Source organism: Phodopus roborovskii, unplaced genomic scaffold (genome assembly GCF_943737965.1).
Source record: "Phodopus roborovskii unplaced genomic scaffold, PHOROB, whole genome shotgun sequence".
In the NCBI taxonomy this organism is placed as follows: Eukaryota; Metazoa; Chordata; class Mammalia; order Rodentia; family Cricetidae; genus Phodopus; species Phodopus roborovskii.
This window is the reverse complement of record NW_026126416.1, coordinates 6,292,040-6,316,702: the sequence shown is the minus strand read 5'-3', so window position 1 is coordinate 6,316,702 and position 24,663 is coordinate 6,292,040. Positions and strand designations below refer to the sequence as shown.

At 42.6% G+C, this 24,663-nt stretch overlaps 2 protein-coding genes across 2 annotated transcripts; one reads left to right on the top strand and one right to left on the bottom strand.

Annotated features, from left to right (window-relative positions):
- Positions 1-584: 584 nt before the first annotated feature.
- Positions 585-4,288, top strand: Cstl1 (cystatin like 1). The gene is made up of 3 exons (XM_051183121.1): positions 585-886; positions 3,497-3,607; positions 4,174-4,288. Exons 1-3 carry the CDS (start codon positions 665-667, stop codon positions 4,267-4,269), a joined length of 429 nt encoding a protein of 142 aa, XP_051039078.1. The 5' UTR covers positions 585-664; the 3' UTR covers positions 4,270-4,288.
- Positions 4,289-8,710: 4,422 nt separating this feature from the next.
- Positions 8,711-11,295, bottom strand: Cst11 (cystatin 11). The gene is made up of 3 exons (XM_051183120.1): positions 11,077-11,295; positions 10,252-10,356; positions 8,711-8,875 (listed from the first exon to the last, which is right to left on the bottom strand). Exons 1-3 carry the CDS (start codon positions 11,293-11,295, stop codon positions 8,792-8,794), a joined length of 408 nt encoding a protein of 135 aa, XP_051039077.1. The 3' UTR covers positions 8,711-8,791.
- Between the last annotated feature and the right edge of the window lie 13,368 nt (positions 11,296-24,663).

Below are 24,663 nucleotides of genomic sequence, written 5' to 3'. Positions count from 1 at the left end.
AATTACCTCACAAAGCTCTGCTGGGTCACAACAGGTTTACAAGTGATAGTATGTGAATCTGCCACACAGTAAGAAAGAACAGAGGGTAATCTGTGTCAGGTGAAAGGCAAGAATAAGAGAAACCTGACCAAGGAAGCTCAGCACTCAGGGATGCTGGTGGCTTGGTAAGATGGTTGGAATGTATTACTCCAGATTCCATGTGGTTGAGTCCTATGTCTCATTTCAAATATGGCTTTCTCCATAAATGTTCACCCACTCCCATACATAGAACCCTCTGTCCACTACAGCAGGTTTTATTGCAGAGCTCTGAACAGGTCTGTTATTGGGATTTCTTACACACTGCATGTGTAGGCAAGGCCAAGGACTCCTCTGGCTTGGCAGCATACAGAGACAACCCCATACTTGTACTGCTAAAGGACAGATTGGCCATTGCAAATGGGAGGAACACTGCTGGGGAGTAGAGTATATGGCCCCTTGGGAAGCTTTTCATGGATAGTGTTCTTAGCACTGTGGAACTTGGGCTCTTAATCTTTGCTTAAGTGCAGGTGAAACCGCCTCCCAGGAAAGCCTGTGCTGGCAAGACTTCTGTGAAAGAGCAAGGGAACAGTCGCTGCACCCCCTACCCTGGCAACAGTACAGAGAAGTGCCTGCTGACACTGTGGAGATGAAAGCCAGAGGCTTGAGGATCCCCTTGCTGCTCTTGCTGGTGACTGTAGTTGTAATGGCCAAGCTGAATCACATCCAAAGGTGGGGAGGCTTCAAGGAGCAGGCCACAAGCAAGAAAAACATGAACTCTACAGTCCAATTCTTCATCCAATCCTACAACAACGCAAGCAATGACACCTACTTGTTTCAAGTTCAGAAGCTAATTCAAAGTCAGATGCAGGTTTGTGCCTTGCTTTCCCAGACACCAACACAACTCCCATCTCGCTTTTTCAGATGTATGGGGATTCTGACTGTGTTCCTGGGATAGCAGAGTACTGATAATTCTCTGGGAGCATCCTATGTGATAGGTGTGCTTGCTGCTTCTGGGCTAAGCAGCTCCCCAAGTCGCTACAGCCACATGACTTACCTGGGTTTAAGGTCTGGAGCCAACCTAACTCGATCTTCTTGGCCAAAAGCTGATGTGTAGAGCTTCTTCTCCATTGTTCTATGGAGGGAATTTCATTTTGTTTTGCCTACAAGACTGCAGGAATGGGGTTGGTTTTGCTTTCTTTAATGATTTTTATCTGAACAAAACATACACATTCTGTGGATTCCTTACATCCAACAGCATTTGTTTCAGTGTCTAGGACTGTAAAATAGGACTGAATTTCCCACTGGAGACATCTGGAACCACAAGTCTTTGGGGATAGCAGTGGGGAGGTAGCAGGGAATGAGCAAGCAGCTTGAGTGAGAGAGTTCCATCACTTCTGAGGCAGAGTCTCCGTATTTATTCCTGGCTGGTCTGTACTGCTCGACCTTCAGCCTCCTGCCTCAGCCTGCTGAATGTGAGCGCTAGGATCACACCTGTGTGTTACCATACCTTCTCAAAGTACTTGTGAATTGTATCATTTGAAAGATGGTAAAGAATTTGCAAGCACAGATTGATCCACTGTTCCCTATGCATCCTAGTTAGACAGATTTGGGGAGAAACAATTCACAAGAAGGAAAGACTAATAGTCTAAGAGGATGGGACGCGGATGGAACAGGAATTAATAGAAAGAGAGAAAGGCATGGAAGTGGGGTGGGCAATACTAGTGTTATAAGCAGGCTAGTGAGTTCCTAAATCCCCCAGGGGAATTCCTGGCTATTATGAACTATGACCACCAGGTGGCGCTGTCCTCACTTGTCTTTTTTCACTTGACTCATTTTCCTTTAGGTATGGCTGAAACACTTAGATTTAATGTGTGAAATCAGCCTTTTACCATGAACAGTTAACTGGTCAAGAATAGTGTCTTTTAAAAAATGTTATAAGCAAACTTGATGTTACTTAAAGTGATAAGTGGACAGTGTGGGCTTGGAGATTGGAAGGGGAGTAGAGTTATGGGCACAGGTTTCTGGACATCTAAATATCCAGGTGTAACTTTGAAAGTCTCAGTACTGCAAAAAAAGGGGAAAAGGGGGTAGTGGACTGGTGGGCCTGCCTTCGACTTTCAGCTGCTCCAGCTGGCCCTGGCTTGTGCCTCTGTGGCTTACCTAGCTATCACATCATCACCTTGCATTGACTATCACCCCAGGAAGAAACACATTCAGGGCACAGCAGGTATCATTTGAACTGGAAAGCTCCTAGGAGATAAAGCAAGATCTTCAGCACATACCATTCTTCTTGGTTCCCCCAATGGTCCACAGAGTTGACAGAAATATTTAGTAACTTAAACATTTGAATTTTCTTAAGACACCGCTGTGTGGCTTTTCCTGGGGAGACCCAAACAAGTGTCTACTTGCTATACACAGGACACCACCAACAGACCAAAGAAATGGTTCCAACCAAGTTTAGCTTAGTTTACCAGTGGGTCTATGGGAGATACTTAAAAAACACATGGTTGACTCCAAAGCAGCTATAGCATCAAAAAGCTCATCCTAGCAAGGGTGATAGCTCAGGATGGTGATGGCATCTTGGAAGTTCCTGCAGGTGGCTCAGCTAGCCTAATAGTCTCCACAATGATCTAGGGTAGGAGGCCTTACAATCTTGTTTCATTTGATTCTGAATCTTATGAGCCAGCTTCCACTCCCCAGGGGGAATGTTTCAATTGGAAGGCAGTAGCTACACAATGGGCTGGTTTTTATGCATTAGTGGAAGTACTCCTATTTTGCCCACAGACTCCTCAAGCAGATTGAATGCTTATGTGGACCTCGCAAATGAAGAAATGGAGTCTGCCACATTAATTTCTCAAGGTTTCAGAGCTAATACATGGGGAGTGACTGAAATCAATTTGACTTCCAAGCTTATTTTTAAAGATTTATATTTTTATGTGTATGAGTGTTCTGTTTTCAAGCACATGTATATAAGAGCACCACATATGCCCAATGCTTGCAGAGACTAGAAGAGGGCATTGGATTTCCAGGGACTGGAGTTATAGATGGTTGTGAACTGCCATGTGGGTTCTGGGAAGCAAGCCTCTGCTTGCAAGTACTTTTAAGCCATCTTTCTAATAAATATTTAGATGTGTTGCTGAATTGTCTACTTTTTGATTCTCTGGGATGGAGAGTAAGGAGGGAGAAAATGGCTACAGACTGAAAAGGAACAGGGCTAGGAGCTCACAGTGGTCTGTGGTTACAAGGCAACCCAGCTTGTCTTATTATGATGATAGCTGAGAGACAAGAACTATGTGGTTCCCACAGCAAAGTCTAGAGCATGGGGTTGTGGCTGATTAGGGATCTTAGTTGCTATTGAGACTCACTCAGTGGAGGGGGAGCTGAGTTTTGGCAGATGAGTTCTGGGAACGGGTCATGGAGAGGGTCAGACACTGGATAGTCATGAATGGAAATCAGCAGTACAATTATATCTCCACAGCTGACCACAGGAGTGGAGTATTTGGTCACTGTGAAGATTGGCAGGACCAAATGCAAGAAAAATGAGACAAAGAGAGCTTCCTGTCCTCTGCAAAGCAGCAAGCTGAAAAAGGTCTGTTGTTCAGAGTCCTCTGAGAAAGCCTCAAGGCTAAGGCTGGGGAATGAACATCCTCAAACTGAGAGTTGAAGGCTCGCAACCTTTCTTAGTACATCCAAGAAGGAAAGGCTGTTGGCATAGCCAGTCTGGCCACCCAAGCAGACACAATCCTGAACCAGGGCATCTGCTTCCCCCACAGAGCTCCAGGGTACAAGTGTTGTCTGTTCCTCCTCAGGGCTTTTGTTATCTTGCTCCCATTCTTTAGGTCACTGAAGACTGTCCCCATTTTCTCTATGTCTTTCCAATCGGGTTGTCCCTTCCTATGTTTTCTGGTCCTCATTGGACAGATGGTAGATATGAGGGCCCCTTTCTGTCCCAGGGTGTAGGTGCAGGGGTGGGAGAAGGGGGAGGGAGGCTCAGTACCTCTTTCTGGAATCCTAGACCCTGTTTAGACTGATGACTCCGGAGGTCTCAGAGGAGCAGTTCCTCTCTGGGTTCCCCTGGGCCTCAGGAGATGGAGCCTTTTCTTCCATTGTTGAAAACTATTTTCCCCAAAGTTGTTTGTCTTTCTTCTTCCACAGAGTCTGATTTGCACGTCACTGATATATACTGTGCCCTGGGTGAACTACTACCAGCTCTGGAACAATTCCTGCCAGGATAGTGAAGTGCCCGTATAAAGATCTCTACTGACACCCAGATGCCTGTGTTGTGTACTGGATTTTATATAGCCCTAAGAGAACTTGTGCCCCTCTCTGGGGTGTATCTACATGCTCACTCATCTTTACAACACTCACACTCAAAAACATGCATAGTAATAGCACCTTTATTGACACATGTACTTCTCCTTCACACACACACAGGCATACACATCCCTGATCTCATATACTTACATTCATCTTGCAAACAGTGCAAATATTTCCACATGTGAACCTCTGTGTTATGCCATACCTACAGCTCACATACACTTTACAGATATGCAGTGGTACCCGGGACTGCTATGCTTTGAAGAGGATGCTGACATTCTTTTGTGGGGGGGGGGGATGCTCTCTGTTCTTTCTACATCAAGTCCATGCTTCTGCTATCTCTAGGCCCAAGTACAGCCATCAACTCTGGCCTGGGGATGGGGAGCTCTATATCCTATCAGTACACACAACACTGTGACTCACACATGTCACAGTGAGTGTATCCGAAGTCCCATCACCAAACAAGGGTGAGTAACCAGTGTAGATTCAGTACACTTGTACCAAGGCTGGGACTTACAATGGCTAAAGGATAACAGGCAGCAGCAGTAGCAGCAGCAGGAATGTCTTTTTGTTTCTGTGAAGAGAATGGCTTATAGTTTAGAGGTTTAGTCTTTTATTGTCATGGAGAGATGCATGGTGGTACTCAGGCAGACATGGTGCTGGAGAAGTATCTTAGATCCTCATCTAGATCCTCAGGCATCAGGGAGAGAGAATGACACTAGGCCGGGATTGAGTATTTGAAACCTCAAAGCCCACCCCCAGTGACACACTTCCTCCAACAAGGCCACTCCTAATAGTGCCAAATTCCTATGAGCCTATGAGGGCCATTTTCATTCAAAACACCACAGAAAGGTATAGGAAAGTATCCTGGGGGAAAGGTAGAAACCCCCAGAGTCCCTGCCCACTACAGTCACATGGTTCCCTTAGTCCCCAGCCACAAGCTATGAGGACATCTGTAACACACTGTCTTCTGGGAATCAGAGTCAGAGACTCAGTGCTCAGGTGTTGTTTGGGTTTGTTTTCACAGGCATCTCTTCCTGGCATGTGTCAAATTCCAGACTCTAGAAGAAGAGAGGTGCCAGGCACTGGCCTCGTGTGTGTGTGTGTGTGTGTGTGTGTGTGTGTGTGTGTGTGTGTGTGTGTGATCAATGTGCTTTCCCTCTAGGTCTCCAGACAACAGGCATGGTACAGTGTTATATTCCCACTTCTCTATTGCTACCTCCCTCCATTGACTCATGTGAGCTCAGTAGAGAGGGCACATCCTTGAGCTGAGGACATACTGAGTGTCCCATGGGATGCTTGGCTTTTTCCCTGGGTCTGCCATTGTCTCACTTAAGGGAGAAGAAGTGAGAGTCTCACATTAACCAAGGCTCTTAGAGGAGAGGGGCACAGGAAAGGAGTGGGAGGTTACACATTTGTAGAGAGAGCCCAAAGCACCCTGCCATGCAAATCCAATGTCATATTACACCCCCCCACTTTCTCTCTGTACCCACTGAGTAATTTTTTCATTCCCTAAACACATCATTCTTATCCATTCTTTAATAATGGGAGGTGCTCCCAAACTTCCGTGGAGACATCAGTCTACATCATGAGAAGAGGTGGACCCACTGGAACTTTTAGGAGGTTATTGGATCTCTGTCTATGTAAGTGGATGAACCCACTTGTCTGATAAATGAATCAATGTGTTAATGACTGACTGTGTTATCTTGGGAGCCAGTAGTGATGAAAGCCAGTTTAGATAGTTTCTGCCACTCCTTATCTCACTCACCAAGTGATGTCCTGTGCTACCTCAGGACTCGGGCAAAAAGAAGGCTATCACTAGATGGTGCTCCTTAACCATGCATGCAGATAGTTTTCTACTTACCTGTCTATTTTATAACCTACAGAGTCCAGTTGTGTTTGCGTTGTCATATATCCATGGGTGTGAGGACAATCTCTGGAATGTGGTGATCCCACCAAGGGCCACACTCTTAAAGAGAACATGAAGTTGGGAGGGTTTGGGGTGGATCTGGGAGCAGTTAGGGAGAGGAGTGAGAGGTGAATATGATCAAAATAATTGGATGAATAAATGAAATACCCAGAGGATTAATGAAAATGTATTTTAAAACTACACTTAGATCCTTTGCAAGTGGAAAAGACTTTGGTCAGAGTAGAACTCCTGGGATTCTAGTGATACTGATTTTTGTTTGTTATTTGTCATTTTTAATAAGATGTGATGAAATAGGAATAAACTTTAACAATCTCTAGTCAAATGTCTCCCTTTTAGAATGTAGTGGCTAACAGCATTAACTTTATCTCTTGATTCCTCCTACCAATGATGTAACCTGCCTTTTATTCTCCACCTTGTTAAATAAAGTGCCTAATGCATAATTTTTTTTTAGGATGTAATATGCCTAAACTTTTATTTTACTGCTCATTCTTCAAATTCCCTAACACACACTTATTTATTCCTTGGTTGTAACATATTTCTGATAATTGATTCAATCAAGTAATATTTGTGATAAAAAGCATTGAGCTATATTTTTTAATTTAGTAAATTTATTTTACATATCAACCCCAGTTCTCTCTCCCTCCCATCCTCCCATGCCCCTCACTGGCCCCTCCATCCACTCTCCAGGGGAGGGTGAGGCCTTCCATGAGGGATCATCAGAATCTGTCAAGTCATTTGGGGCAGGGCCTAGGCCCTCCCCTGTGTATCTAGGCTAAGGGAGTATTCCTCCATGGGGAATGGGCTTCCAAAGTCTGTTAGTGCACTAGGGATACATCCTGGTTCTGACACTTGTGAATACTATATTAAGTTTTATATAAATTTATTGGCATTTTGTAAGTTCCTTATGTATAATGAGCACAGGCTAAATTCCAACCAATATCATGAGTAATTCCACAATTTTATTCATTGATTTAATCTAATATGTGATATTTTATTTGTGTGTGTGTGTGTGTGTGTGTGTGTGTGTGTGTGTGTGTGTGTGCCCCCACTGGGTCAGAAACCTTGGATATCTCAGGAGCTGGAATTACAGGTGTTTGTGAATTGCTTGATATGGGTTCAGGGAACAGAACTCAGGTTCTGTGTCAGAGCCATTTCTCCAGTCCCACTGGGAGATACAAGCACATTCTGCCAAAGTATTTAAAGTCCAACTCTAAGTAATTTAATATATGCATTCGTGTTTTATTTTTCCAGAATACTGGTGAACATCTTCAAACTTGATCTAAAGTTGAAAGAATTTTGCAAAGAACAGCTATATACCCACCACCTACACTCTAAAATTTATATTTTGTATTGGTATTAGACATCTCTTTCCCTGTTCTTATATTTATTTACTCAACAGTCTCCTTTTTCATATTTACTTCAAATTTAGCTGAAGATATAAGTATACTTTACTTCTAAACATGTCTGATTGCAAGTTAAAGACATTTCATAATTTGTAGGTTTTTTTTCCCTTTTGAGCTAAGTTTCTTAATGTACAGATAGACTATTATTAAAAGTAATTTACTTCATTTGTAGTACTGTATTATTATCAATAGGAGATAGAACAAGACATGAAGCGGAGCCCCTGTGGCATAGTTCCTGGCTTTTCCCTGACTGCACTCCTTTCTCTTCTAGTGGATTTAGTCCCGTTGATTGATATTGGGGACTATGTCCATTTTCCCACAGGGCATATATTTTCCTTTGTCTCATAGATAAAACCTCCAGAATCCAAGATGCATTTGCTCTGGTCCTGGCTGCTGGTATAATATGGTGGGAGTGTAGATCTGAGTTTAGTTTACAGAAATGAAGGGCATCTCTCAATTCTGAATGAGTAAGGTCCTTGACTTTCTTAGCTCTTCATGTTTTCTCTTCTTGTTTCATACTTTAGAGGAAAGCTCTTTGTCAGGCTTCTGAGGGATTCCATAGTGTTAGCATCTCTGCTGTTCACTTACCTTCTCCCTATTGTCCTCCCTATATCCTATTTTCTCCATCTAGTCTTAAGACCTAGAGTATTTGGCCTGAGGATGTGGCTCTGTTTGTAGAATTTTTTTTTTTTTTAGTCTGCAAGAAGTCCTGTGCTTGACCCCACCCCAGCATTGAATAAAGTTAGGTGTGGTGGTACATGCCTGTTTTCTCACCATTTGGGAGGTAGAGGAAGAAAGACCATAAGTCTAAAGTCATCCTGGCTACATAGTAAGTTCCAGGTCAACCTGAGGCTACCTGAGACCTGATCTACAAAACAAAACAAAACAAAACAAAAGACAGACAGACAGACCCCCCAAAAGCCCTAAAGTCCTCTACTTGCTATGAAGCTGGGGGTGAAGTTCTGCTGTCATGCAGCTGTGAAGAATTTATGGGGAAAAACTGGAGTCATAATATGAAGACCATGAAGAGAACAGGCTAACATCTTTATTGCTCTAATTGAGGATTACTGTTGTCTGCAGGGTGACCTGAAGTTTGGTGGACACAGCAAGCACTTCAAGATACTCAGCTATTGGTACAGTTTTTTTTGAGAATTTTGTATTTTTCAATCCAGGGTATGACATACACTGAGAAGTAGCACTGTATTTGCTAAAACAAAAGACCAAAACACATATTTTAAAAGATGAACAAGAGATGGGCATGGCAGTACTCTCTAATGGCAGCAATTGGGAATCTGCAGTGGGGTATGGATAGTGAGTTCAAGTGGGGTGCATAGTCAGACTCTAAAAAATAAAAGATAAAAGAACTAAAATGCAAAGTGAGAAGGAAGAAAATATCAAACATAAGGCTGAGAATTGGCACTGCCTCATTGTCCCCTCCATCCCGGTATTTATATGATTTCACTCATGTGACAAGAGCATTGTGATTATTCTGGAGAATGTCCTGTTTGTGGTCAAGTTTGGAGTAGTAATGGAAGGCCTGGTTCTATTTTCTTGTCATTTTCACTCATGTAGTATTTACCTGATCTTCTCTCAGTGGGATTCTATTGGACCCACATTTCCCTCCTTCTCTCCTTCTCATCTCCTTCATAATCCCCCATCCCTCCCTCCCTCTTTCCCTCCCTCCATTTTGTCTACTTATCTGTCCATCCATTCACTCACAATCTTCTTATTCTATTTACCCACCCATTTATTCTTCTGTCCTCCCACCTACTCCTTTCTTCTATCTTTCCTTTCATTCACTCAAACCATTGAATTTCATGCCCTAATATGAAGAGGGAGACCAGGAAAGGATACATTTGTGTGTTGAAAACTTTCAAGTCATTATTGCTAGATTTACCATATAGTTTATGAATTGAACAAGAACATGTTATAAGCAAAAGGTGAGGCTATTAACGATCACATTAAAAATGGGAACATCAAACAGGATGAAGCCACACAGGAGGGACATACAGCCATCCTTGACCACATTCATTTGGGGAAAGTTAAGAGATGGTTACAGTGCTGTTAGGACTTATAGTGTTGGACACCTTTAGGTGTCTGTGCACACAGAAGTGGTGATGATGTTGTGTAGCATCTGGCTAACCTTCTGCTGGATCAGAATGAAGTCTGCAGGGGACAGAGGTGCCTTTGGGGCTGAAGGCCACTCAGTAGGTCCCTCAGCAGGCCACCCACACAGACTTGTTTTCTTTAGTCCACCCATACACCAGTCAAATTATTTTCAAATGCATTTTCCTATTTCCTGCTAAAATATGGTTAATCATTAACTGCTTCTCTTGGCCTGGGGTATCCTTCTGCAGTTCAGCCACCCAACTGCTTCCTTTGGACCACTTCCTCCCTGTGATTCTTCCATTACCAACAAATGATAGTTCAGCTTTTTTCCTTCTCTAGTTTCCTCTTTGAGAGGAGATACCATCCATGAGATCTTTTTCAAGCAAATTTGAATAGATCCCAAATAAGTCTGCCTTCCCTTATGCTAAGACCACAGAAAACCCCAGGAAAATGGCTTTGTATGAATGAGCTTGCCTTATAAAGTGCCCCTTCCTGGAAATCACAGGTGCTCTTCTCTGTCTTGAAGCAGGTGGTCCTCCGCATTTCCACTCTGATGTGAAACTCCATGTGGTCTGTCACCTGTGGGTAGTGAGGGGAGGAGAAATGGAGAGAAACCTCTTCTCCCCATTGTGCCTTCTATATGAGGGGACATCTCATACTCATGCTCAATACACCATGCTCAATGGCAAGGGCCCAGTTTTGCACAGTTGTAGATCCTTCCTTCCTGCCTGACTGCAGGCCTCTTTTAAACCACTCATTGGGATAGCACCAAGACTACCAGAAGACACTGAGATGTTACTAAGACTACTGGAAAACCTATCTTTCTCTATGGGTTCAGCCATCCCTTGGACAACATTGAAAAGGCTATCCAGGCAGGACTGTGTACAAGTGTTTTGTGAATGGCTAAATAGTAAACAGGTTAATCTCTGTAGGTCATGTTCCTGTGTTATAACTTTTCAGTCTGACCAAGGCAACATGGCAGACCCAGATGGACATAGCACAGATGGCTCCACTAGCCTGCTTTAAATGGCACACAACCAGGACAGTTGAGCCTGGGTATGTAGTTTGTTGGTTATCATTGAAAGGACAGATTCATCCACTAGTGAATGTACATTTCTCTTAAAACACCCACTTTCAGTTGGGAATGGTAGCATATATCTGTCCTGGGGAGACTGGGTCATGAAGGCAGCAAGGTTGAGGCTAACCTAGTCTGTATAGTGAGATCCTATCAAAACACCTGCGATTTAACAGAGCACTGGGTCCCTCTGGGGAGTAGAGACAGGGAAGCTACATACTCACCTGCTTCTCAATCTTCAGGATGCGAAGAATCCTGAAGTTGTACACGTCTTCACTTTCCTTGTTGTATGCATCTGTGACATACTCCAATGTTTCTGGCACAAAAGGCTCCAGTGCATTTACTTCTTGGACACTTATAAATGTCTTCCTCTTTTGTTGGTAGCTGAAGGTCACCAAAATGGCTAACAGGAGTTGTGATGCCTTCCAAAATCTGGCCATCATCCTTCAGCTGGAGAATATTGGGAAGAGCCTCCTGCTTTGTCTGTTGGGTCATATTGAGCACAACTGTCCTGAGGCAGACTTAAGGGAAGCAGGAAGTGACACCCCCAGCTCTCATATCTTTCTCCTCCCATCTGCCTACTCTAGGGACACTTTGCAATGACTGGTAAGTTCACTCCTACTCTCATTCTTTTTGTATAGTTCATGTCTCTCTTTCCTTCAGGAACACACAATTCTGTGGACTGCTACTCCCTCAGTGGAAGCCAAGCCAGAGGCCTCTTTCCACTGAGCTTATGTCATAAGGGGCCACAGAACACTTCACGGATAGGCAGTGGAGGAGACATGGGGGCATTGGCTCTCAGGAAGTATAACATAACCAGCAAGATGATGGAAAGGAGAAGCTCTGTAAGGAGTAATTTTTTCCACCTGCTGCTGGTCTTGTCCCACCGCTGTGCCAGCCCCAAATAACACACAGAGACTCTGTATTTGATATAATGCTGTTGGCCAGGTACTAGTTTCTTATTGGCTAGCTCTGTCTTAAGCATTAACCCATTTCTATATATTTCCATGTGGTCTTACCGGAGAGTGGGGGCCGGCGGTTCTGTTCTCTCCAGTCTCTACATGCTGACTCCTCCTTCCTACTTCCTCTTTCCTCCTTGTCTCCTAGTCTCTCCTATCTTCCTTTCCTATTGGCCAACAGTGCTTTATTCATTAACCAGTATGAGAAACATATTTACAGAATGACATCTCCCATCATCTCTTTTCTGTCTAAATAAAAAGAAGGGTTTTAACCTTAACAAAGCAAAATATATCACATAAAAGTTATCAAATAAGAATCACAGTTAACAATATTTAGTCCATCAACATTTAGCAAGATTTAAGAAAATATTTCATCATCTATACTATCTTTGTGTGTCTAAAGTCTATGTAACTTATAATCCTAAGGAAAACTATATCCATAACTATCTGTCTTCAACTCCTTCAAAGACCACAAAAGGATAATATATAAACTCTAGAAATGACAGAGACAATTTGCCTGGTCAGTCACTGGAAGCTCTCCTGTAATCTTCCATCTTCAGCCTATAGGCCATAGTGTGTCTGGCAGACTCTTTAGCAAAGCAGGAAACTTTAAACTGTCTGCCTGTGTTGGCAGTTTTTCCGTCACTTTTCTCTGTGTCCTGCAAACTGTCTGGCAGACTCTTCCATGAAGCATGTTCTCTGTAGCAATGTCCATCTTGAATCAGCAGTTACTTTTCTGTGGGTCCTGCATGCCCAGTTTATACAGCATAAAGTCAAACAGTCCAGACAAGAGCAATATCTTGTCCAAATGGCTAGTTTTGCCATGTTGGAAGCAAACACCATATGTGTTTCTTCGATGTCCATCTTCCTTTCTGACATAGGTGGTGTTGCCAGGAGCATTTATGTCTCACTTTCAAGAAAAACCCTAAACCATTTTAAATGCCATATTCTGTAGGTCTTTGAAAGGTTTGAAGATTCCTATCCATCTCAAATACATCTCTGTGTATCTTGAAACCTAACTAACGTAACTCTAAGCTTTGACTATCATAGGTAATTATCTATAATCTGTACTAAATTATATATTACATTCCTAAATGAGCTATATAAACACAATACCTAAACAAGAGAAATATAGATGTCACAAAATTGACCTTAAATTGTATCAATAAATGAAAATTCATTCCAAAACAAAGGATTCATATCTATACCATAATCCCCTTTTTACCTATAAAAGGAGATCACTTGTTGTCATTAACCATTTATAACCAACCCCATTTAAATGAAAACAAACATTTATAAACAATATTTGGGAATTTGGGCGTCGTTCTTTCCAAACTGCTTCCTGCTGATAGGGGGCGCTGTCATGGGGATCCTAAGAAGATGCAGAAATCCTGGCTGTAGTCTGCAAGGCTGCTTTGTTCAAGCTGTTTTGAATGTTGGATCACCTGCGACTGTTTCAGGGTGTCTGGCTTGCTCAAACCACATTAGTATGGAAGGAATCCACAGCTTTTTATTTTCTGTGGAAACAAAAATAGAAATCCTTTTCCCCAGGAACTTGTCCTTAGACTTAAATTTTGGAGTCAAAGCATTTTAAGTTGAATTAATCAAGCAGCATTTCCTTTAACAGTTGTTGTTTCCTCAGCAGTCAAACAATACAAAGGCAATATAATACTGTACAGTGTCCAGATTTTTTCCATTTGTGGCTTTTTTATTATTCTGTTTCTTTTCTACTTTTTTGAGACAGGGTTTGTCTGTGTAACTCTTATCTATCCTGGAATTTACTCTGCATACCAGGTTAACTTTGAAATCAGAGATCTGCTTGCCTCTGTCTCCCGAGTGCTGGGATTAAAGGCATGTGCTACCACACCCAGCTATTCTCTGTCTTTTTATTATTTTTTAAACCATTTTATCTTTTTCTTTTTCTCTCCCAAGCCTACGTATATTTTAGAATACACTGTAAACCTTTAGTGGTTTTTCTTAATATGAATCTGTCTTTTACTATAAATCTTTATGTTTTTCTGGCCACGAGTCTTTTATCTGGTAAACAACAACACTGCTAAAATGAAAATCATAGCTGTGTTAGCTGCTGTTTACCAAAGATTGTGGCAGGTACCTTTACTGCCAGCAGTGAAAGCTGTGCTCACCACCTTGGTTTGTGCTGCCATCCAGCAGCATGCTGCCGGCTTGGAGATGTGGTCACTGCTATTGCTAGCTCTGATATACACCAATGAATTATTAGCAGAGTTTCTTAAAAGCCTTGCGGTTTTTTGCCTCTTATGCTGAGTCAGGAAACTTCCCTTAAAGAAGCCGTGCGAATATCTGCTTGTCTCTTGCAAATCAGAGTCCAACTGAGAAAAATGCTACTACCAAGAAACCTTGCTTGTTTTTGTTCTTTTGTTTCTAAAACCCTTTCTTAAGCTTTTAAATTTTAAGTGGAAGTTCTTAATAGCCATGTGGGCGCCATATGTAAGGAGTAAGGTTTTTTTCTCCCGCCACTGGTCTTATCCTGCTGCCGCACCAGCCCCAATTAACAAACCGAGAATCTGTATTTGATATTATGCTGTTGGCCTGTTACTTGTTTCTTATGGCTAGCTCTGTCTTAAGGATTAACCCATTTCTATTAATCTCCACATGGTCTTACTGGAGAGCGGGGGCCGGCAGTTCTGTTCTCTCCAGTCTCTACATGCTGACTCCTCCTTCCTACTTCCTCTTTCCTCCTTGTCTCCTAGTCCCTCCTATCTTCCTTTCCTATTGTCCAACAGTGTTTTATTCATTAACCAGTATGAGAAACATATTTACAGAATGACATCTCCCATCAAAGCTCACATGAAGGGGCTGGGATTTGAGGAAATCCTCTCTTTGACCTAGCTTTTGGACACTGGTTCCAGGCAACATGTCAAAAGAGCAGGGTACTAGGAAGAAAGAGAGAAGTCATGACCAGGATATCCTCATTTTAGAAAGCTGGTCACACTTGAGTGTGGTTGACTTCATGTTTTATAGGTAGGTAGGAAGTTGGAAGAAGAGATGCCAAGAGTTTCCTACCTGAAAAATTGAGTTTCAGTAAGATAAGATTCTGCAGGAACTCGTTTTTTTTTTTTTTTTTTTTTTTCAAAAGGCAAGATCAAAGGCATGGAGGCTGGCAGGACACAGTCATTTGTGTGGTGCCAGCTCAGAAGATAGTTGGAGTAAACCTGAAGGACAGTGGTTCTCAACCTGTGGGCTGTGATCCCCTTGGCAAACCTCTGTCTCCAAAAATACATTGCTGTTCGGTTGGGGGTCACCACAACATGAGGAACTGCATTAAAAGGTTGCAGCATTAAGAAGGTTGAGAACCACGGCTGAAGGATATTTCTCAGGAGGCTGTAATAACAAGACAGGTAGTGAAAGCTCCTAGGACAGAAGGATGAGTGCATATACCTGCATTCACACTGACATGCACATACATGCATATAGTGCCCACACTATGATCTATTCCATGAATTGGGCGAAGGCCTAGAGATTGAAATAAAGAGACAAGACAGCAGGTCATTAATTCAATGGCAATGTCAGAATGCCAAATGCCGAATGCCATTTATTGAGGGGATGGAATGGGCTTAAATACTGACACAGCACAGTGAAAAATAACAGGATTTTTAGGCTTAGCTCCTCCCCATGAGGTGTGTGTTATCAAAATAGGAAGAGTACCAAAAAAAGCTTTGGGGCAAGGAGTTCTGGTCAACAACTTCAGGCTTGCTCAAGGTGCCTCTGGGGTCCATGCATGGCCCTACACATGCAAACATATGTAACCACACTTCTGATCTATGTGTGCATTCACATTGACATGTATCTACATACAGACGCATGCACTTCCATTCCTATCCTAAGTACATATTCCCATTGACCGTTGTGTAGCTATTTCTTCTGAATTGGAGCATCCTCTTCCTAATGGGGGAGATTCACTGAGACTAAGGAAGTAATAAAGACTTTGAAGTCTTAGGGAAGTTGTGAAGTACCTTTCCGAGGTTATAGAAGATCCTCCCCAGCCTAGCTATCTGCAAGTTCTTCAAGTAGCTCAAAGAGTTTCATGAGTCATTGACCATGTTGGAGTGGGAGAGTTCCCTTTAAGTCAACCATGCATCTGTAAGTTGCTCCTCACCCATACTCCTGAAGATAATTCCAATAATGTCACTGGTTCGCAAAAGTAGAAGTGGAGCTGAAACCAAGATTCTTTCTTCAGTCACACATCATTGCTGCCTCATCTGAGGCCCCATTGGGTGGGAATCTTCACAGGGAGGGGTCTGAGGTCTAAGACTTGCACCATCAAATTCCCATACCTACTTGGTGTCATTTGAAGGGCAACCCCTTGGTATCTTTGTAAGTGAAGTACTTACAAAGTAGGAGAGAGAGGAAGTGAAAGGTAGGCCCTCATTTGCCACTCTTGGGGTCATGATAGCTGGTAGTTTTGCAGAAGAGATTTGTCTGCGATTTGGGTCTGCTTCATTAATTACCCAGAGGGTTCAATAACAAGGTTGATGTCATGGTAATGCCTGGGAGAGGAGTTTGTTTATTGCATGGCAGATGAGAGGCAGAGTGAGACAGACAGGAAGGAGCTGGGTTCCAATCTCTCCTTCTAGGACATACCTCCTGTGACCCTACTTCTACTAGTTGTACCACTTAAGTACTTTATAACCTCCCAGCTCTATAGCCTGGGACCATACATAAACCTTGAGGGGACATTTAAAGTCCAAATAATACACTGTATCTCTTTCCCCTGTGAGTCTACCTCTGTGGAGGTGATGGTTTCTTTTCCTTCATCACACATACTATTTCTGTTCTGTGTCCTCTACTTCACCAGCCATGGTTTTCCAGACCGTTGTGTTTCCAGAACTAGGAGAGAAATAAGTGGGGACTAGAAAGTTGCTATTTGGTTCTAGCTCTAGTGCTCATGCCTTGGCAGAAATGCACAACTGACATCCTTGGGGTGTCCTCCCAGTTCTTCTCCACCCTCACTGCTAGGATCCACTCCTCTGCTGTGCTCCTGGCTGCTGGATGAGGTTACCATGATGATCTATGTCTCAAGTTAGCTGAAACAACAGCTTACAGCAAAGTAAGTTTACCATTTCCTAACATCCAGATCTCCAACTCCAATCCCCTCAACTTCTCCCATGACTCTCCATCTCTTTCTCTTTCTCTCTCTCCCTCCCTCTCTCTCTTCCTTCCCTCTCCCCTCCCCCCCCCATCTTTTGGGCCCTCATGACTGCATGGTACCTACCCAGTCACCGAGTTAATCCATCTCAGGACCCCTTCTCTATAGCTCCAAAATCTCTTCTACCTATAAGCAATGTATTTACAGATTTGTAATCTTGGACAGAAGCAGCTTGGGCCAGGACATTGTTCTGTTTGTCACAGCAGCAGAGACTTTGTCTCTTCTGCTGCTTGGGCTGACTCATTCTGAGACTTCTCTTTTTTTTTTTTTTTTTGGACTAAGATTTGTATAGGTCCCCTTTGATACCTCTCACACTCTCGGATGACTGGCCATCCAAGAATTTTCCTTGGATGGAAAGAAGAAGCCACAGACCATTTAGTTTCAATGTTCACCTGTTTCATAACAACTATTCATTTCACTTTCTAGACATCAGCAAGCAATGTGGGTGTCTTTTCCACCTGCTGTGAAAAGCTTGTGTTCTTCTCTGGCACCCAGATTGATACCTGTTTTCATAAATGACAAAGACTCTGTTGTTAAATTCAATAGAATATTTATTTTCAAGGTTACAGGGACTTGCCTAATGTGTGAAGCTACAAGTTTGGGGTTGATCTGCTGGCTACCTACTGCTACTTCAGGTAGATGGTTCAGCTAGTTGGTGTCTAAAATTTCTCACACAGCCTTCAACCCTGGTATGTTTGTAAGTTCTCTGATTGCGAGCAAGAAAGGCAGCAGCCATAGTCAGCATGGTGGTACACATTTTAATTCTAGTTCTCCAGAGACATAGCAGATGGCTCTCTATGAGTTCAAGGCCAGCCTTGCTATGTTCAACAGCCCTCTTCTCTCCTCCTTCTAAGAGAGAAGGGCAATAATCCATAAGACATAGCTGTGATGATCTTTTCTAAGGGGACGTAGCTGATCTAATGAAGATAGTGGTAGATGGGCTTGGAGGATAATCTTGTATGTACAATATCTCTATTCAAGCATTATTCTGTTTATGGATCTGTTTATAATTCCTGATTTATACTGTCAATAATATACAAGAACAGCTTTCCCACAAATTCTGCTGGTTCCAAATGCCTCATATGTATTTATAATAATCTTGGAGCGAATGTACCAACCTCTCAGCTTTGAAGTCAAACAGACACCTTATCAGCTGAGCCCCACAAAATACCCACACTGACAGAAAGTCTAGTTCCTTCTCCTAGGACAGTTGGTATTCATTCCCTATGTGCAGCACTGGAGTTTAGCAGGCCAACTTGGGGTAGCTGTCCTGACTGTTGTGTGGTGTTTAGAAGTGTTCCTTTCACTGTTTATACCATTTGGACACCATAAACTGGGAATCTATCTGTCTGTCCCCAACCCCTGTACATCATGTCTGTGTGTCTCTCAGGTAGCTATCTGTCTATCAAATCTGTCTATCTTTCTAAAGTTGTCTATTTAGGAGATATCTATCATCTATCTGTCTCTATCTATATCTATCTATCTATCTATCTATCTATCTATCTATCTATCTATCATCTATCATCTACCTAGAGCTGCCTAACAGATGACTATCTAGTTGTTTATCCACATTTGCTGAAGCAACAATTTTTTAAACCCACTGACTTGAAACTCATCTTGATCCAATGCCACATTCCCTGAGTGTGTGACTCACTTTGTGACCTCAATTCTACTCCATTCTCAGGGAGTGCTTAGCTAGTAATCTCTTGACCCCTTTCTCAGCCTGACTCTAGCTAGAGTCCTGGGAACAAGGCTCGAGCACCTGCATAGCTAATTAGCCAATCTATAGATTCTGTAGCATTTGTTTTCTTCTTCAAGCATTTACTGGCTCTCCTTTGTATTTAACTTTCCAAGCATTTGTAAAAATAATTTAGCTTGCTACTTCTTGTTGATATTTTGAGATTAACACTAAGTATACCAATTCATAGAGAATTAAATTTGTGTCACACTGAGAATTATATTTATACTTTTTAATTACGTCATGTTTTTAAGTACTGTTCAGATGACAGAAAACAAGTCTATGCATATTCTGCTTATTATTGGAGGTCAGCCAGGTGGTCCCTGCTGATGTGGGCTAGGTTCTTTCTTGCATTGAGATCTGAGCTAAGTAAGGTGCATGTGATGATTAGCCTTCATTGTCAAGGTGATTTGAGGAGAGAATCACTGGGGGAAACACGTGTATATATGGAAGTGTTTCCAGAAAGACTTAACTGAAGAAGGAGAGCTCACCCCGAATGTGGGTGGTAGCATTGTACTGAGTATCCTGACTGAATAAAAAGGAGAAAGCCAGTGAAGCCCTGATATTTATTTCTGTTTCCTGACTGCAGACATACTATGATCAGTTCTTCCCTGCTCCTACCACCATGCCTGTATTAAATAGTTCACTCAAACTGTGAGCCCCAATATACCTTTCCTCCCATAAATTGTGTTTGCCATGTATTTTGTCACAGTGACAAGAAAAATAAGCAATATGGTGCATGTAAAAAAAAGTAAGTGATATATCACCATGTCCTCAATCTTCAGATCCTAGGGTAGGCTTATATGGTAGTAAAATATTTGCATATGTGAGTAAAGAACTTGAGAGAGGTCTCCTTGGGTAGTATGGCTACTAGACTCAGGATAGTCACCAAGGTTCCTGTGAGAATGAGTAGAGGGCACACAGTCAAGGGAGCCATGAGAGGAACATGGAAGCATAAAGGCTTTGAAGCATACTCTGTCTTGGGAAGAAAGGGAAAACACAAGATGTACAGGTGACCCTGGGAGCTGAGAAGAGAAGGACTCTCACCTGGCATCTTTAGCAGGAACACAGCCTGGCTGACATTTGATTTTAGTCCAGTGAAAACCATGTTAGACTTTGCCCTCTGTTTGATAAATTTGATCCACTAAGTGTGCAGCACATGTCCTAAGCAACAGCAGAAAACACCCTCACTCATTTTAGTGGCTCTCAGAATATTTAAATTTAATGGAAGGAATATATTTATAAGGAACGATTTGTGCTGTTCTGTGCAAGTGTGCGGTTAAAGTTTCTGTGGTAAAATTCCAACATCTGGATTAGGAAGTGTTTAGTGATCCTCACCCCCAACACATACATACACACACACACACACACACACACACACACACACACCTGTGGGAATAGAAATTTTCTTGCTTTTTAAAATATAGAGTAATTTTGAATTATATTTTTGACATTTTGAAAATTATCTGAGGGAACAATGTGTTGGGTGAAAGACCCACAGAGGGCGTGGACCCTCATGCCCCGACTCAGGAAAGGCGCCCCCCACCCCAAATCACTCATGAGAAATGGTCTTGATGCAAAAGCATGAAGTCTTTTATATTCCAGCGCACTGGGGTCCACAGCCATACTCCACGTGGGGGTAGAGGACTGGGGAACCCTGGATACAGGATTGAGACAGCTTTTATAGGGTTACAACAAAGCCTGCGCATCATAAACCAATCATCTCATAGCATCCAGTGTGGACCAATCAATTTGAACTATCCAAGCCTGCACTTAGCCCAGGAAGTCTGCTTTCCTGAGGGCTTCTGAGTGAGGTGACAAGGCTCATTTCCTGTGTTCTTTCACTCACAGGTGCTGTTGTAAACAGCCCTGTCGTAAAGAGTCAAGAATGCGACCTTTTGCCTATTCCTGGGGTCAGTGGAGAGTTAGGCTAAATTTTTCCATCCTTACATTTGAAGTTGTCTTTGTGGGGCTGCAATCAGAACGAGCCTAGTGGCCCCAAGTTCGTACCTGAGTGGGGGTGTGTGTGGATAAGGGAAAGAAGTTAGTACCTGAGTGGAGAGGTGTGTGGATGAGGGAAAGGCTAGCTATAGACGATAAAGGAAAGACAGAGACACAGAATAAAAGTCAAGAGGGCAGATCAGTATATACCTTAACCCAAAAGGGGAACATGGTATCATGTATCAGAACAAACAGACTTTTCTTCCTCAATTACTCTAAGGGTTCAGTAACACACCTTAGCTTCAACTTCTTGTTCCCTAGCCTTGAGGTCAGAAGTAGTCACAGCTCAGATTCCACCCTGTTGTTATTTAGAATAAGATAGCCAAACATCCTCCTGTAGCCATACCTTTAACCTTTAGATCTTATGACTTGCTGAGGACAGTTTTGAACTCTCTGTCCTTGTGCCAGGATGGAGTGCAGCCATCTTCATGGGCATGGACAACAATGATATCCTTTTTTGATAGGAGGTTGATCACAGCTGGGTTCTGAACCTTCTGTGGGTTGTTATGTCAGGATTGGTTCCAAGTCACAGCTTTTGCAGGGCTGTTTGGATCTGTTCCTAGTGGCCTAGGGGCCAATCTGACTGTGTGCAGTTTATTCCTTTATTCCTTTTGAAGGCCTTGTTATGCTGCTGAAGGATTAGAGCCATACTGTATAGCTTAAGGAGCACCCCAAGGACTCTTTCCTTAGCTTTCCTAAAATCAGAACCCTAGGCCTGAAATCCTCAGGGAGTTTAGCACTTCAAATCTAAGCACTTTGATAAAGCAGACCAGAGTGATGGTAAGAGGGCAGGACAGGATAAGTGACCATATTGAAAAGACAGAAATTAAGCCTTTCAGCTCCTCTTTAAGATACTGACATGAACTTAAACATAGGAAAAACTCGGAGTGGGGGAGGGACGTGAGGCATGTAATTAAGTAGTCTTACTCAAGATGAGGTCTAATTGACGCTTATCTCAGGTTCTGGCTCTGCATGGTGACCAGAGAAGTCCCATTGCTTGAGGGGACTATATGATCCTTTGGAGATGACTGCTGCTGCTTGGGGAGGGTGTGACTTCATCACAGATGAACTGTCTATGAGGCTTGGCTGATCTCTGAAGCCAGTGACTAGAGAGGCTGAGGCTATTTAGGGAACTGGAACAAGACTGTGTGAAAGCTGATGTAGGATGCTCCAGTCACTCTCTGCAGCTTCAGCCTTTAAGAAGGATGAAACATGTTACGCATCCCCAGCTCACAGATAATCACAACTTGAGTAATGAACATGCTCTGTAAAGCTACCTCTGTGGCACCTTGGTTTGTTTGATAATTTTTATGACAGCAGGACAAGTTTTCCCAGTTGGGATATGCCAAAAGGGCAGACAATATTTTTAATTGACCTATTTTTTAATTAAAAGTTTTTGAGAATTTCATACAAAAGTATTTGTTTACATCATTTCTATTCTCCCTGCTCCCCAACTCCTTGCATGTCCCTCCACTTTCTCTAGAGTCTCTCTCTCTCTCTCTCTCTCACACACACACACACACATATACACGCACGTACGCACACACGCACGCATGCATGCATGCATGCACGCACACACTAATAGAGCTAGGATGCATGTGACAGACAGGAGCAAGGGACTCACCCTAGCTCTGTGCCCTCCCTGTGAGACAGGTTCCTCACATCTTGAGCTCCTAGGAGGATAGAATCTTAGGTGTGTACAACACTCACCTGCTTATCAACACACTGGAGAAGGCGTCTTTACCTGTCACTGTTGACATTGTGGGCTCCAGGAGCAGTACATACCCTTAGCTCAGCTAATTGTGGAGTCCTGAAAGTATGTTCTGGGTCTTTTAGGAATGGGCACCTGGAAGGGAAGTCACTCACAAGTGCTCTTTCTAAAGGATAGTATCACCAGCTACACTGATCTTCTCCCATCAGAAATGGTTCCTTACTCAATTCCTTGATCCTCATGACCTTGATACCATTGAAAAGTATTCTAATATTTTAGAATTCCCCGGAATTTGTGTTTTTCTGATTTGTGTATGGGGATGGCATCAGTATATAAGAACTATGCTGTGACAGAGGCTAGTCCAGGCCTCTCTGCTGTGCATGTGTTAGTCTCAGTGAGCCCAGGCTCTGCTTTCCAGTGGGTCTTCAAAAACATTGTCCTCCAATCTGAATCTTATGCAAGCCTGATATAGGGAATCTCCTCTGTTTGATAGGTACATAATGATATCTTTATTTTTTAATCTAAATAAATTTTAAATTAAATGAATTTATTTAGTTTATATCCCCTTACCTCTCTTCTACCCCCTCCAATGTACTTCTCCTCTGTTTGTGTTCAGAAAGGGGCAGGCCTCCCATGGGTATCAACAAAGCATGACATATCAAATTGCAGCAAGCCTAAACACTTAACCTTGTATTTAGGCTGGGCAAGACAAACTAGTATGAGGAATAGGTTCCAAGAGCTTATTTTAGGATTCCCACAAGTAGATAAATCTACACAGCTGTCACACACATGTAGACAGGTTGGTTCCATGTAGGCTTCCTGATTGTCGCTTCAGACTGTTGTTCTTGTGACCCATGTTAGTTGATTCTATGAGTTTTCTTGTGATGTCCTTGACCCCTCTGGCTCTTATAATCTTTCCTTTCTCTCTCTTCAGCAGTATTCTCTAAGCTTGATGTAATGTTTAGCTATGGATTTTTGCATCTGTTTCCATCAGTTACTAGATGAAGGCTTTCTGATGATAATTGGAGATACCAGTTCAGGCTACATATCTACTATTTCTAGAAGTCTTAGGTGGGGTCATCCTTGTAAATTCATGGGAGTTTCCCTTGCATCAGTTTTCTACCAGACCCTGAAAGCTCCTCCCCATTTCCAGAGATCTCTTTCTGTTCTCCCTCTACCCAACCTCAAATCTAATCCCTCAAGTGTTCATCTTCACCCACCCTAGTACACCTAAGGAAATCTCATTTATTTCTCCTTTCCAGGGAGATCCATGCATACCCCTTTGGGCCCTCCTTGTTACCTAGACTCTCTGGATATGCGAATTTATATCATGGTCCTTTATTTTATAGTTAATAACCATTTATGAGTGAGTGCATACCATGTTTATCTTTCTGGGTCTGGGTTACCTCACTCAAGATGATATTTTTTTCCTAATGGCATCCATTTGCCTTCAACTTTCATGATGTCATTGCTTTTAACAGCTGAGCAATACTCCATTGTGTAAATGTTCCACATTTTCTTCATCCGTTCTTCAGTTGAGGAGCATCTAGGTTGTTTCCAGGTTCTGGCTATTACAAATAAAGCTGCTATGTTCATATGTTTTCATCTTTTACTATGTCTTTGTGGTAAGATTGTGCATCTTTTGGGCATATGCTCAAGAGTGGTATATGAGGTAGATCCATTCCCAATTTTCTGAGAGTTGTAGCTATTTGTAGTAGCCTGTTTTTGGGGGGCTTCAGTCATATTGAGCTGACTTGCCCAGTTTGTACCTGAGTGGGGAGTGTGGATTGAAAAATAGCAGGTAAAAATGCTAAGAATAAGACAGACACAGGATAGAGTCAGGAGGGAAATCCAGTGAATACTAGACACCCCAAGCTTATTCTTCAATATTCTAGAGTATCCCAACCAAAAGTGGGACATGGAAGAAGACTTCTTTATCATGTATAAGAAATAAACAGATATTTCCCCCTTAATCCTCCAAACATTTGGCAACCACACTTTAGACTCAATTTCTCCATATCCAGCCTTGAGGGTCAAGAGTAACCACATTTCAGATCAAGTCTGTTGTTATTTAGATAAGACATCCACTACCAAGATCAAAACATCCTACAGTAGCCATGCCTCAGACCTTTAGGTCTTTTGACTTTAACCTTGGAAGACTAAGGACAGTTTTGAACTTTCTGACCTTGAGCCTGAAAGACCCACAGAGTGTGGACC